At 36.6% G+C, this 14,309-nt stretch overlaps 1 protein-coding gene across 3 annotated transcripts; it reads right to left on the reverse strand.

Annotated features, from left to right (window-relative positions):
• Window positions 1–3,549: 3,549 nt before the first annotated feature.
• Window positions 3,550–14,085, reverse strand: LOC140979389 (dihydroorotate dehydrogenase (quinone), mitochondrial). Of its 3 annotated transcripts, XM_073444761.1 has the most exons (12): window positions 13,744–14,084; window positions 8,343–8,425; window positions 6,635–6,958; window positions 6,287–6,539; window positions 5,553–5,633; window positions 5,333–5,440; window positions 5,221–5,250; window positions 4,545–4,682; window positions 4,184–4,221; window positions 4,007–4,106; window positions 3,764–3,878; window positions 3,550–3,636 (listed from the first exon to the last, which is right to left on the reverse strand). In XM_073444761.1, exons 1-11 carry the CDS (start codon window positions 13,909–13,911, stop codon window positions 3,804–3,806), a joined length of 1,398 nt encoding a protein of 465 aa, XP_073300862.1. In that variant the 5' UTR covers window positions 13,912–14,084; the 3' UTR covers window positions 3,550–3,636; window positions 3,764–3,803. The 3 variants fall into 3 exon arrangements, with proteins under 3 accessions (XP_073300862.1, XP_073300863.1, XP_073300861.1); XM_073444762.1 differs by having other exon boundaries at window positions 3,550–3,878; window positions 13,765–14,085; XM_073444760.1 differs by having other exon boundaries at window positions 3,550–3,878.
• Between the last annotated feature and the right edge of the window lie 224 nt (window positions 14,086–14,309).

Genomic DNA, 14,309 nt, shown 5'->3' on the forward strand with positions numbered 1-14,309 from the left:
GTCTAAGGGATTTTTTATGATTTAAGGAAGATATATAAAAGACATGTTGCACGCTTTGTTTCAAAAACAAAATTTTATGTTATGCATGCTTTTTTTATAAAGTGATGAGAATGTAAACGTTGAAAGAAATGAAATAATTGTGACTAATTTGATATTATTGGAGATATCGTGAGGGTGACGGTCCCAGTGGGAGCCCGACGATCGTATTTTCATTATTACGAATATGAGATAACGGTAAGAATGAGAATATCGTGAGGGGAAAAGGACCCAGAGGGAGCCCATTTATGGGAAAAGGCCCCAGAGGGAGCCCCGACGATCGTATTTCTATTCAATGAGGATAGGCCAGGGCCCAATTGACCGGTGAGAGTGTTGCTGGTGTCCCCCGCCGCCCTGTACTGCGGTTTTATGTAGATGGATCCATCGACTTTTGAGGTTTGAGGAAAGTCACAATTAACGATCTGAATTCAACAAAAGAAAAGGAAAAAAGAAAAATGTTTGTGATCATGAAAAATGTTTTATTTTATGTCATGTTGAGAAAAAAGGAAAAAGGCCAAGGCTTATGTTTGCATGTCATGAAATGTTATTTTTACGTAAATGTATTTTCACTGTTGCATGTGGTTTTATACGTATGACTTGATATCAAGATGATGATGTGTTGAGTCTTTAGACTCACTAGGTGTGACTGATGCATGTAATGATGATGTTAATGTTACTGGAGGTCTTGATGGTTGATTCTGCTGGACTTTCGGTGCACACAACCCGAGGACCAGCGCTTCTACTTTTTTGGCATTTACGATTTATGATTCATGATTTATGTTAAAGATTTTAAGACTATTTATTTATGCTTTTGAGAGATTTTTGAGAGGTTTAGTATGAGCTATACTTTTCAAATTTATGGCTTTTTAGGTTTGGTAAAACATGCGACGATTTCATTTTTATGACTATCTCATTGATTTTTGAAATACTAGTTGGTTGAGGTTTTATTTTAGCGGGTAAAATATTTTAATATTTTCATGTGTTCAATGTCATGATCGAAAATTGAGTGTAAAAAAAAAATTTCTAGTACTTTTTAAGCAATAAAAAGGGAAGACGTTTCAATTATGATGATATGAATAGGGATGTCGTGAGGGAAAAGGCCCTAGAGAGAGCCTATTTACGGAAGGAGGCCCCCGAGAGAGCCCATTTATGGGATAAAGCCCCAGAGAGAGCCCGTCTATGGGAGAAGGCCCCAGAGGGAGCCCGACGATCGTATTTCTATATGATGAGGATAGGCCAAGGTTCAATTAACGATTAAGAGTGTTGTTGATATCCCCGCCGCCCAGTACTGTGGCTACATTTAGACGGATCCATCGACCTTATGAGAAAATGAAAGTCACGATTAACGATCCGAATTCAATAAAAGGAAAAATGTATATGCTCATGATGAAAGGATATTTGATATGTAATGATAAAAAGGAAAATGTTGATGTTAAGTTATTCATGTTCATGAAATGTTATTTTACGTAAAAGTATTTTCACTGTTGCTTGTGAGCTGTATATATACTACTTGTTATAAAGATTATGGTATGTTGAGTTTTTAGACTTACTAGGTGTGATTGATGCAGGTGATATTGATAATTATGATGTTGGAGGTCTTGGTGGTTGACCTTGCTGGGTTGAAGGTGCACATGACCCGAGGACCATCGCTTCTATTTTTCCGCACTTATTATTTATGTTTATGATTTTATGTTAAAGATTTTACGACTTTTTATTTATGCTTTGAGAGGTTAATGAGAGGTGATAGTATTAGCAGTACTTTTCAAATTATTGCTTTTTAGGTTTAGTTTTATGTTTAAACTATTTCCTTGATTTTTCAAATATTAGTTGGTTATTTTATTTTAGAAATGATGTCAAAATATTTTATGTATTTGTATAACTGTTCGGCCGAATGAGGTAAGGTTTTAAAAAAAAAATTAGTAATTTTTAAGAAAACGAATAGTGTACGTTTCATGGATGGTCAAGAATTCTCTCATTAACCCTAAACTATGTGACTTATTTTACCTAGTAGCTGTCGCATGTGAAATTTTTTTTGTGGGGTGCACTATCCTATCGCAAGATTACCCACATTATTTCGTCCCCTCTCATTGTCAACGAATTGAACAATAAAAAAAGAGTGAGTCTCATGTGAGACCGTCTCACGGATCTTAATCTGTGAGACGGGTCAACCCTATCCATATTTACAATAAAAAGTAATACCCTCAGCATAAAAAGTAATACTTTTTTATGGATGATCCAAATAAGAGATCTGTCTCACAAATACGACCCGTGAGACCGTCTCACACAAGTTTTTGCCATTAAAAATCTCCACATTGGAGGCAAACTCATGAAGTTAAAACAAAACAAAACAAAAAATAAAGATTTGTCCATCGTTTAGTCTTTTTTTATTATTATTAATATTTTCCCTTATTTTTACGTAATCCGAACGTTCGTCTGTTTGTGGCACAGTATGTTGAAGATGGCAGAAAATGTCACAGTAATAAGCTATGGTAAAATCACCCCTTTGGACAATATATCTAAGAAACTCACTAATATAAATGTGAATCCATGTCTGTAATTGATATTACTACCCATTATAGTCACATCCGACTTTTGTCAACTCTCATCTTGTGTTGTTGCTAAATGACCCGAGCTCGAGTCAAGTTGAAATACCAACTCGTTACTCTCAAGTAAAATCTGCCATCTTCTCATTCTTTTCTCATTTATAATTTACCATTTATCATGATGTAGAAGAATCATTCTCACAATAGGGTTTAATAATAAGGTTGCTTTCCAAGGTTGGCATTCCATGTGACATAAAGATGGAGTTTCCATGTGATGATGATGCAGCCATGTAAATACACACCATTGATGGATAATGGAAAATGAAGAAACTTGCTAAATAGAGATGAACATGTTGGCAAAGTAATCGGGAGGACTCTGCATAAAGATAGAATAATGGGAAATTGTAATACATGTGGTAATGGGGTCTGTGAAGTATCGAGGATTTGTATGGTGATATGACATTATCCTGATTTTCACCAGCTCCCTTGTATCCCTCAACTACAACAAATAACCTTGCTGATAAGACATTAGATATCAGTTTATTTCTCAGTTCATGAGTTAGATTTTTATGTGGAAACGTTCGGTTTTCTGCTTCGATTTAGAGTTGAGTTTAGTATAACTAACTATTTCACCAAGTTCTCTTTACATTGTCAAAAATAGTCCATGTCTAAAACTACAAAATTTTCATTGTATCAACGTCACTTTTCTTTTCGAGCAAAGAATATGACATTCAAGTTGTCGTCTAGTAAAATGGCATCTGCGACAAAATGAACAGAAAAAATGAGTTCCATGTTTATTATTTGCATTTTGGGTTTTTGTTCCAAAATCTGTCGATTTCAATTTAAGGAAAAAACATAGGAGCCCATTTCAAAACAAAGACCCAGCAACCCATACTGTGTGTACGATGAAGGTTCCCATGTGGTTATCCGATGAAGATGGAATCTGTTGTCTAAAACATGGGGGAGTGAGTTATTGAAGACAACATACTTTCCAAGATTCTTTCAACCAATATTATCCCGAGATGAATGATTCGTTGCACTTTTCACACTCGTTACACTGCACATTTAAACAATCGTCTCTCAAGCCAAAGCTGGACGAAAATACAGTAGTGTGATAAATCAAACGTTCTGCGCTTAAAAACTAATTAGCAAAATTTTTGGAGCAAGGGGACCAACACCCGAACCGATATGTAAAATGTAAAAATTGGCAGAAGAGTTTTGAAGCTATCTGTAGTCTGCTCCAACTGCTTCATAGATAGACTTGTAGCCATCTCTTTCTAAACATTGGGCTAATTCAGCCTATAAAACAAAAAAGGGGGAAAAAACAAAAAAAAAAAAGACTGCAATAATTCGACATTCATACCGATGCTTTTCCTGTATCAGTTTTCATTACTTCAGATTCAAAGTGCATATTACTAAGTAAATACCTTGATCTTAGGTATAAGGGCAGGACCTCCATAGGCAAATGCGGTATACAGCTGAACAAGAGTGGCTCCAGCTCTTATTTTCTTGTATGCATCCTCACCACTGAATTTTCTTGGTGTAAGTTATGATAAAACAAGACACCATTTAGGATCACAAATTATTTTAAAAAATGATCTTACCTGCAAATGCCTCCACAGCCAATCAAAGGAATCTTTCCCTAAATGCAAATGGCGAAACAAGTATTGGTTATGACTACTGTACAAATGCCTAAATAAGCATTTGACGTTAAAATATATGCATAAGAAAATGACTTAACAAGATGGGCATAGATAGGTAAGTGAAAATGATAACACATTCAGCAGCGGGAAAAGTTCTCATTGACCAGGAAACAAGAACTGAAGAATTTTTCTGTTAGATTCACCAATACTAAAACAAGTACATTAAACCAATTTCCTGTTTTTCGAAAAATGCCAACCAGAAGGCAGGTGAAAGAAGAAGAAAAATCAGAATTAAATGATTAAACATTTTGAACTTGATTACCTTAGTAAGAATATACATTTCTTTGAGAATATTGGTAGATAAATCAAAGAGTGGCTTCCCACTCAAGCCACCAGTTTCCTCGGAAACAGGATTGCTGCTGATAGTATTGGGTCTTTGAATGGTGGTGTTTGATATGATCTGCAAGCATCAAATAAACAAACTAGTCAAGAATTCCGAAGTCTCACAACCTTGCTACAAAAATAGGTGGATTGGGAATTTAGATTAGTCTGCTATTGTGGATATCATCCAAATCATCAGTCAAAATACAAAAAATAATAACTGCAAAAAAACAAAGTGTGCCTCGATTCTCAATATTGGATTAGATGGAACTTTAAGAAGAGATGATTATTCAAAATTATATTGTTATAAATATATTGCCTCTGTCCCAAATCCAAATATAATCCCAAATATATAATTCTGTTTCCATATATAGTATTATTTTATCAGTTCTTTTACCAATCAACATCTATCATTAAATACATTAACTACTTCCAACAGTTTTATTATTCTTCTATTAAAACTCATTAAATTAAAGTAAAATTGGAATTTATTTTCTAAAATTTACTTTTTCACTTTCTTAATATGTGTGAAAATACAAATAAACCTAAATACATGGAATAAATGCAAATAATACTAATTGTTGCCAAATATGGTAAAAGAGCAAGAGAAAACATACCAATCCATCTATTCGAAGAGCAAGAGAAACCTACATACATAGACGACATATATTTAGAGCCCATAACTCAATATTAAGTATTAACGCACTTAAAAACATAACACGTGCACACCCGTGCAATATCTTCAAGATCTTGTTTTGACAAATCTGGAGCAATTTTTACAAGCAATGGTGGCGGCCCTTCCTCACCCCATTGCATTTCGTCACGAGCCCCCTGAACCTGGAAAAAAATACATTGAAACGAAATCTAAATTCATCTATGGTTATATGTTCCTCAAAGTAAATCGGGAAATAGATTGACCAATACGATTGAAATAAAAGTAAGATCATACCTTCTTAACAAGATCTTTCAGTTGCTTCCTGCCCTGAAGTTGTCGCAATCCAGGAGTATTTGGGGACGAAATATTAATGACCTACAAAATAATGTCTAAGCATTAAAAGATCAGCACACTGCTGCAACAATAATATCTAAAGGTGATTTCTTCCTTAACTTGCACAAATCTATATACGCAACTAAGTTTCTCTTGAAGGATTTGAAAGTCCATTTGTTGTTCATGGAAACAAAAAATCACCTTGTAACTTCGACGGATTGTAGGATCTCTTTTACAAAAAGATGGGGGAAGGAGGACTAATAGAGATTTATCACATAGAATACAAGTAAGATGATCGAAGCAGAGAAGTGAATCTGGTATTTTGTGTGATCTTAAGGGACCACAAAGACTCAAAGGTTAGGTCCGCAATGTTATATGAATCCGAATGTTAGGTAATAAAGTGTGCACATGAAAAAATAATTATAGTCACAGAGATGAAGATGTTAGGGTGGGTGTGGGAAGGGGATCCGTATAGCCAACCTCACTTATTGGGATAAAGACTTGTGTGTTATTGTTGTTGTTGTAACTTCGTCGGATTAAAGAATGACCACTACTAAAAGAATATAGAACTAATACAAAGTTTTGCCATTGGAGGCTATATCTGGGTCATAAGTTCAACATAAGCATAATGAAATAGAAAAAATTGTGGCGTGACACAGAATGAGCAGATAACCAGAGATAAACAAATTATATACCAAATAATCAGCATATTGTGATAATGTATGAACTCCTTGGACATAATCAGAAGCAGCATCTTCACTAGTCTTATTCTTTCCAAGATTAACCCCAAGAATTCCTGGACCAGCTTTCCCTCCATGTACAGCTTCATCTCCAACAGGAGATGCAGTGCTTGATGTCTCCAACTTTCTTTTACCGTGCTGTGCACCCAACCGTTTTGCAACAGCAACAATTCCTTCGCTATTAAAGCCACACCTATTAATAATAGCGCTGCTCAAAAAATAAAAAACAAACTTAGAACCACACAGAAAAAGTACAGCTAATAGTTTTTCAAGATGTCAGAACAAATAAATATAAGATGTTACCCTTCCTTTGGCAATCTGAATATTCGAGGCTTTGGATTCCCTTCCTGTGGAACTGGAGTGACCGATCCAACCTCCACAAACCCAAAGCCTAATCCAAGTAAACCTTCAACAGCCTCAGCATTTTTGTCAAAACCAGCAGAAAGGCCAATCGGATTGGAGAACCTCCTTCCCCAAACTTCAAGTTCCAAAATTGATGGATCTGGCCTCTTCTCTATTGGAATCCATCCACGAGCAGCAGCAGAGACTGCCAGTCGGTGAGCAAACTCCGGATCCATAAATGCAAAAAATGGATTGACTACTTTTGTTGCTGAGAATAGCCAGCCACTGCACGATTCAAGACATGTAACATAAACTAGTCTCGACTATAGTAATAGGTGTAGCATATATTTGAATTTTGAAACATAGCTTGAAAGCCGTTTTACTCCAAAACCAAAAGTAGGGTGAGAATGAGCGTAAATAAGATCAGAGCTTAAAAAGTAACCTGATGCATAATCCTAAACCATTGTAAAAAATAAATCTATATTCAAGCCCTTCAAGGTGAGACGTTCATTAAATAAAGTTTGTTATACCTAAATTCAAGCCACAAATATTAAATTTATGAGATGAATTTCCTGTTGCAGTGTCAACTAGGATAAGAGTGCACAGATACCATTTCAATTTTGATGCAAAGCTCATAATAGGTTATAAACAATGTGAAAGATTCAAGAAGAATATGGTGAGTTCAAGAATTAATTTTAGACACATGTAAAAAGCCCTAGAAATTTCTGAGCCACAATTAGAATCTTCAACCACATGGAAAACCATTGTTCATCTCTTTAAATCATAAACAACAAACGATCTGCCTCACCCTTTATCAATCAATAGCAGAAGGGCAGAGGCAAGGCCTTTGGTATCCCTTCAAGTGCTTTGGGGCGGCTATTGCTAGCCAGTAGACTTTTTTATGAAGTTTTTCTTTGTTCATGGTTCTCATTCTTGGTGTTGAATAGTATTTCCCTGACAGTACTATGCAGGGAACATACTCCAGATCTTTCAAAACTTTTAGTTAGGTACCTCAAAATAAGATGATGAAACAAATTCAAAAATAATCTTGGATGTTGGTGTTAGGTGGCTTGGCCTTGGATCTGTTAGTATACAGTTGAATAGATTGCATCAGTTCGACAAGACAGGTAGGAAATCATATATAGCCTTTGTCATTTATTTAGTTACAAAGTAAACAAGTTGTGCATGGTTCAGAAGGTGAATAGTTCCACGAATTTAAAGCATAGTGTTCCACGGAACACAATGGCAGCTGGTATCATTTTTCCAATGATCTCTCCTTTTAGGGACCAAATTTTCACTAGAAAAAATATTATATGTTAACAATAATTTTCCTGTATATGCTACGCTCCTACAAGAATGATCCTACACTGGACATTGATGAACCAAATTCGCGGTGGCGAATGTTACTGCTCATTTCTGAACTTCATTCTCTGGTGGTGTTACTCAACATAAACTTTAAGGACATGTACCCCAAATAAAACAATATAAGGATAATCTAAGTAAACCTTAACATCCAAAATGTGGCATATGAGACTTGAACAGCTAGGCGGTTGGAAACATTTAAATTTTAATTCATTTTGCAAATACCATAATATTATTGAAAACATGCATCTTCTACAAAAGTCAATATTGAAAAACATGCATTTTCCACAAAAGTCAATCATGATACCAGAAAGTCGCTTCATCCACGGTACTCGCATAAGCGAATCCACCTATCAGCAAACCTATAGTAGCTCCAGTAAATAACCTACCCTGCAGTTCATGTGCAAGAATATTAGCATGTAGGAGTCAAAAGAACATGATCAATGTACCCATGGTCAGAGTCCAGAACTAAAAGATTCTACTTGAAAGTCCAAGTGTTATACCAAAACATGAAAATGTTTCATATTCAATCAAAGTGACAAGATTTATTAAAATATAACATTTACTGAAGTCATATATTAACAAGCAAAACACGTTTTTGCTTGTTTTCTTATTTCTTCCATTTAAGCATAAGCGTGTTTTTCATTTTTCTTTGTATTGATATAAAAAGAGGCACATGACGGTTACTGTATTTTACTTCTGCGAGATTTCTTCTTGGGTATTGAATGAAGTCCCATTCTTTCTTAGCTTCTGATATGGTATCAGAGCTTAATAGCTAAGCTGAAACTCTGATTATCTTCAATAACGAGAGGAATCTCAAGCTACAAGCTCAAACAACTCAGGTGGTCGAGCATCTTACGAAGATTCGTGTAGCCCGTTCTATCTGCAAAATGGTGATCATCCTGGTTTGGTCTTGGTTTCTCATTTACTTACAGGTAACAACTATAATACCTGGAGTAGAGCGATGTCAATGGCTTTGACCGCTAAGAATAAGCTTTTGTTTGTTGACGGTACACAATTACGGCCTCCATATGGTGATTTGTTATATGCTGCTTGGATTCGCTATAATAGCATGGTGATCTCATGGATTTTGAATTCTGTCAGCCGAGAGATTGCGGATAGCTTATTATACATATCCACAGCATATGGAATTTGGAATGATCTAAGAGATAGATTTCATCAGAGTAATGCTCCAAGAGTTTTTCAAATCAAGATGCTCTTGACTGGACTACATCAAGGCTCAATGGATATTAGTTCATATTACACTAGAATGAGAACTTTGTGGGACGAATTGAAAGATTTTCAGCCGATTTCGGTGTGTCACTGTAGTTCGATAAAGGAATGGTTGGATTATCACAATCAGGAGTGTGTGATGCAATTCTTAATGGGTTTAAATGAGTCATGCTCAGATCCGTGCTCAGATCTTAATGATGGAGCCACTGCCAATGATTTCGAAGACTTTCTCTTTGGTTGTTCAGGAGGAGAGGCAAAGATCTATACATCATGATGTTTCTGTAACTCTACCCAATCAATCACTAGTCTTCAATACCTCGAACATTGCAGCTGTAAGAGGTGCTCCTAACATTAAGGGAACCAAATTTGATAGGCCTATTTGTTCACATTGCCACTTTCCCAATCACACTAATGACAAATGTTACAAATTGCAGGGATATCGTCCGAGTCATCCAAGGTATAAACAAAAACAGAGTGAAGGAAAAGTCCATGTTAATCATGCTCGCAGCTATTCTGATGTGCCACTGCCAACTACTGGTGAAAAGAGCGAAGGAAGAGTCCATGTTAATCATGCTCGCAGCTATTCTGATGTGCCACCGCCAACAACTGGTAAAAATCTGAATCCAGATCATTGCCGGCAGCTTATTGCATTCTTAAGCTCGCAACTTCAGCTTGGTGACAACAATACTTTGGTTTCACAGCACCAACCTGATACTGCACTTTGTTTCACCTGTACATCCTCATTATTCACTAACTCTACTCCTGCTCTTACCTTATCTTGGATCATAGACACAGGTGCCACACACCATATTTGTTGTTCTTTGGAGTCTTTCCATGCCTTCAAACCGTTTCACTCTAGTGTCACATTACCTAACAATTCAATTGCATCGGTTACCCGTTACCCACATAAGGACAGTTAAATTGTCCCGTGAACTAATCCTGAAAGATGTTTTGTATGTCCCTCATTTCAAATTTAACTTGATGTCCATCAGTTCCTTAACAAAACAAATTCCTTGCTCCTTCTCTTTTCTCCCTGATTCTTGTCAAATCCAGGTTCTCAACCAGGACAAGATGATTGGTATGGGTAGAAGAGTGGGCGACCTGTACATTTTATGTCAATTTCCAGCTCCTACTATAATTTGTAATGTTTCCCTTTCCAAGTCTCAACTTTGGCATTATAGATTCGGACATGCTTCTTTTCCCAAGTTATCTGTTTTGGGAAAGGCTTTGGACACCAATCCCATCAATAATGATATATTGAACTGTGAAATATGTCATTTGTCAAAACAAAGATGATTACCATTTATTTCCAATAATTCATTGTCCAATAGTCCTTTTGATTTGATTCATATTGATATCTGGGGTCCATTTAATCCTTTTGATGGTTTCAAATATTTTCTCACAATTGTTGACGATCAATCTCGATACACATGGATTTATTTGCTTAAGTCTAAATCCGATGTGCTGCATATATTTCCTTCCTACTGTCGGATGATTCATACACAGTTTGACAAGCAAATAAAGTCAATTCGATCCGACAATGCTCCCGAACTTCGGTTTTCTGAATTTTTCAAGTCCGAAGGAATTATTCCATTTCATTATTGTGTGGAACGACCACAACAAAATTCTGTTGTAGAAAGAAAACACCAACATATTTTGAATGTGGCCCGGGCTTTACTTTTTCAATCTCATATCCCTTTAGCATACTGGAGTGATCGCATTCTCACATCCGTATATCTTATTAATCGTACACCAACTTCCTTTCTGTCAAATAAATCTCCTTTTGAACTACTTTTTCATAAAAGTCCTTCATACTTCCATTTAAAAGTGTTTGGTTGCCTGTGCTATGGTTCAACTCTTCTTAGCCATCGTACAAAATTCTCTCCCCGAGCAATCAAATCTGTTTTCATCGGTTATCCCCCTGGTTACAAAGCATATAAATTGCTTAATCTTCTCACTAATGAAATTTATATATCTCGAGATGTAACATTTCACGAGAATGTTTTCCCTTTCCAATGTGAATCTTATCCTTCTGTGGACTCTACTTTCTTCTCTGATTCTGTTTTACCAACCCAAGCCCTTTTTTCTTTGCAACCTTTAAATGCTCCGGCTGTAAGTTCCAATAATGATGTTGTTGCCCGTCCACATCGAGTTCCAACTAAGCCTGCATGGTTGACTGATTATCAATGTTATGCCACTACATCTTCATCCCCTTCCTCCACAACTCACCCTTTATCTTTTGTTCTTAGCAACCATAAACTTTCCATTCGTTACCAAGTTCTTGTTCACAACATATCTTCCATTGTTGAACCAAATACTTTCTCCCAAGCTGTTGTGAAACCAGAGTGGCGCGAAGCCATGGATGCTGATTTGCAAGCTCTGGAAAGCAATCGAACTTGGTCTATTGTTTCTTTAACACATGGGAAGAGTGTTGTGGGGTGTCGCTGGGTGTATAAGGCTAAATTTCGAGCCGATAGTACACTAGAAAGGTATAAAGCACGGTTGGTTGCTAAAGGATACACACAACAGGAGGGGGTGGACTATTTCGAAACATTCTCAACTGTGGCCAAGATTGTCACAGTCAGAACACTATTGGCGTTGGCTGCAATCCGTGGTTGGTCTCTTACCCAACTCGATGTCAACAATGCTTTCCTCATGGTGATTCAGATGAGGAGGTTTACATGTCATTGCCTCCGGGATATCAACGACAGGGGATAGATCTTCCTATGAATGCAGTTTGCAAGCTACAAAAATCTTTGTATGGCCTCAAACAGGCTTCACGCCAATGGTTTTCCAAATATTCATCTACATTGCTCACCATTGGTTTTAATCGGTCACATGCTGATAGCTCTTTGTTTACTCGATCACGGGGTGATGTTTTTTTGGCATTATTGGTTTATGTAGACGACATTGTTATTGCCACGAATTATGAGAAAGAATCCTTAGACTTGAAGATGTTCTTGAATAGTCATTTTAAACTAAAAGATTTGGGCAGCTTGAAGTACTTTCTGGGGATAGAAGTTGCAAGATCTTCTCGTGGCATCTCCATTTGTCAACGACATTATGCATTCCAACTACTTACTGAGGCGGGTGGGTCTTTTAGGATGCAAGCCTCGCACAACGCCTTTGGATGTCAATTCGAAGCAAAACAATGAAGATGGTGAATTATTGAGTGATTCTTCTATCTATCGAAGGCTGATGGGGAAGCTATTGTATTTAACTATCACAAGACCTGACCTCGCCTATTCAGTTAACAAACTAAGTCAGTTTGTATCTAAGCCTCGAACTCCACACCTGCAAGCTGTGTATTCAGTGCTTAAGTATGTGAAAGGAACGGTTGGTGAAGGTCTCTTTTATGTAAAATCAAACCAACTCAAACTTAGTTTTTCTCCGACTCGGATTGGGCAGCTTGTCAAGACACTAGGCGATCAGTTTCTGGATATTGGGTTCTTCTTGGTAAGTCCTTACTATCATGGAAATCCAAGAAACAACAAACCGTTTCCAGGTCATCCGCTGAAGCAGAATACATGTCGATGGCCAATGCTACTTGTGAGGTGATTTGGCTGTTATCATTATTGAAGGACCTCTGCATTTCTTGTGATAAACCTGTCGTGCTGTTTTGTGACAGTCAATCGGCCATTCATATTGCATCCAATCCTGTTTTTCATGAGAGAACGAAGCACATTGAGATTGATTCCCATATTGTGCGAGAAAAACTTCACAATGGACTCATCAAGATATTGCATCTTTCAACACATTTACAGCTTGCTGATTTGTTTACCAAGTCGCTACTACCGACTCGCTTCCGCATGTTATTGTCCAAGATGGGGATTCACAACATCCATGCTCCATCTTGAGGGGGCGTATTAACAAGCAAAACACGTTTTTGCTTGTTTTCTTATTTCTTCCATTTAAGCATAAGCGTGTTTTTCATTTTTCTTTGTATTGATATAAAAAGAGGCACATGACAGTTACTGTATTTTACTTCTTCGAGACTTCCTTTTGGGTATTGAATGAAGTCCCATTCTTTCTTAGCTTCTGATATCACAAGAGTTCGTTTCATCTAAAAGCATAAAAGATAGGGTGCAACTGACCCATTTCCTACCGTGGAAACCTACTGCAAAAGGTAGTGTCCCATTAATCATTGTATATTAGACATTAAACATGCTTGTCAGCCATAGTATGCAAATAGACAGTACCCAAACACCAAAAACAAAGTCCTAAATTATTCTTCCCCTCTCAAGAAAAAGGGAAGCTCATACCAGTAGCTTCTGAAGTTTCACTTTTCAAAGTTCAAATTATTATTACAGCTAAACCCGTTACAATCTAAACTAAAGCAACAACACTTACAATCATGAGATAAACGAACTCAATTTACTTCATTCTACACACGGGCTTTTCAAATTTCATTAAAATATCACATTTGCAGAAAAAATACAACATTAACTCGTAACAAGGATGCAAAAAAATATAACCTTTTTGGAGAAATGGGGAACCTTCTTTGGTATTGGAGTCGGAAAAGGCTGAGCTGGCGCTGAAGACGCGGTGCAAAAATACTGCCGGGGATTATAAATGTTCCCATCAAATTTAATCTTTGTACGTAGAGAGTCTCTCAAGAATTTTAGAGCAACCCTTATCGCCATTACTTCCCAAAAGAACGGAAAATTGTTGTAATGATTTATCGAAGGCGCCGACTCTTCTCTTTGCGTATTTGAAAAGTGGGAGAGATTCCCACAAACAATGGGGAAATTCAAAGAGGGGGAGGAACTGAGCTTAACTTTTTCTCCAGGGTTTTGTGTATGCTTTGTTCCCTTTTATAATTGCTTAGGTAAATTCCATCTTTGTTTTCTTCCCCTTGCTTCTATTTTTCTTTTAAAGCCCAATATTTGAATTTCACTGATCTTTGTTTTTGTTTTTTTTGTTTCTTTAAAACATTTCTTATTAAAGGGAATTATATTTATACTCTAATTTATGTTAATCTAATTTATGTTAAATGTACTCCACTTTTGTAATAGATATCATATTTAGCGTAATATTACCA

This window comes from Primulina huaijiensis, chromosome 6 (assembly GCF_012295235.1).
Source record: "Primulina huaijiensis isolate GDHJ02 chromosome 6, ASM1229523v2, whole genome shotgun sequence".
NCBI classification, from domain to species: domain Eukaryota; kingdom Viridiplantae; phylum Streptophyta; class Magnoliopsida; order Lamiales; family Gesneriaceae; genus Primulina; species Primulina huaijiensis.

Bases quoted from the DNA above. Each gene is read 5' to 3' on its own strand.
- LOC140979389 (XM_073444761.1), bottom strand. From the start codon at position 13,911: ATGGCGATAAGGGTTGCTCTAAAATTCTTGAGAGACTCTCTACGTACA. The intron at 5,634-6,286 runs GTATATAATTTG...ATTATTTTGTAG, and splicing joins CACAATATGCTGATTATTTG to GTCATTAATATTTCGTCCCC. The intron at 4,683-5,220 runs GTATGTTTTCTC...TGATGCTTGCAG, and splicing joins CTCTTCGAATAGATGGATTG to ATCATATCAAACACCACCAT.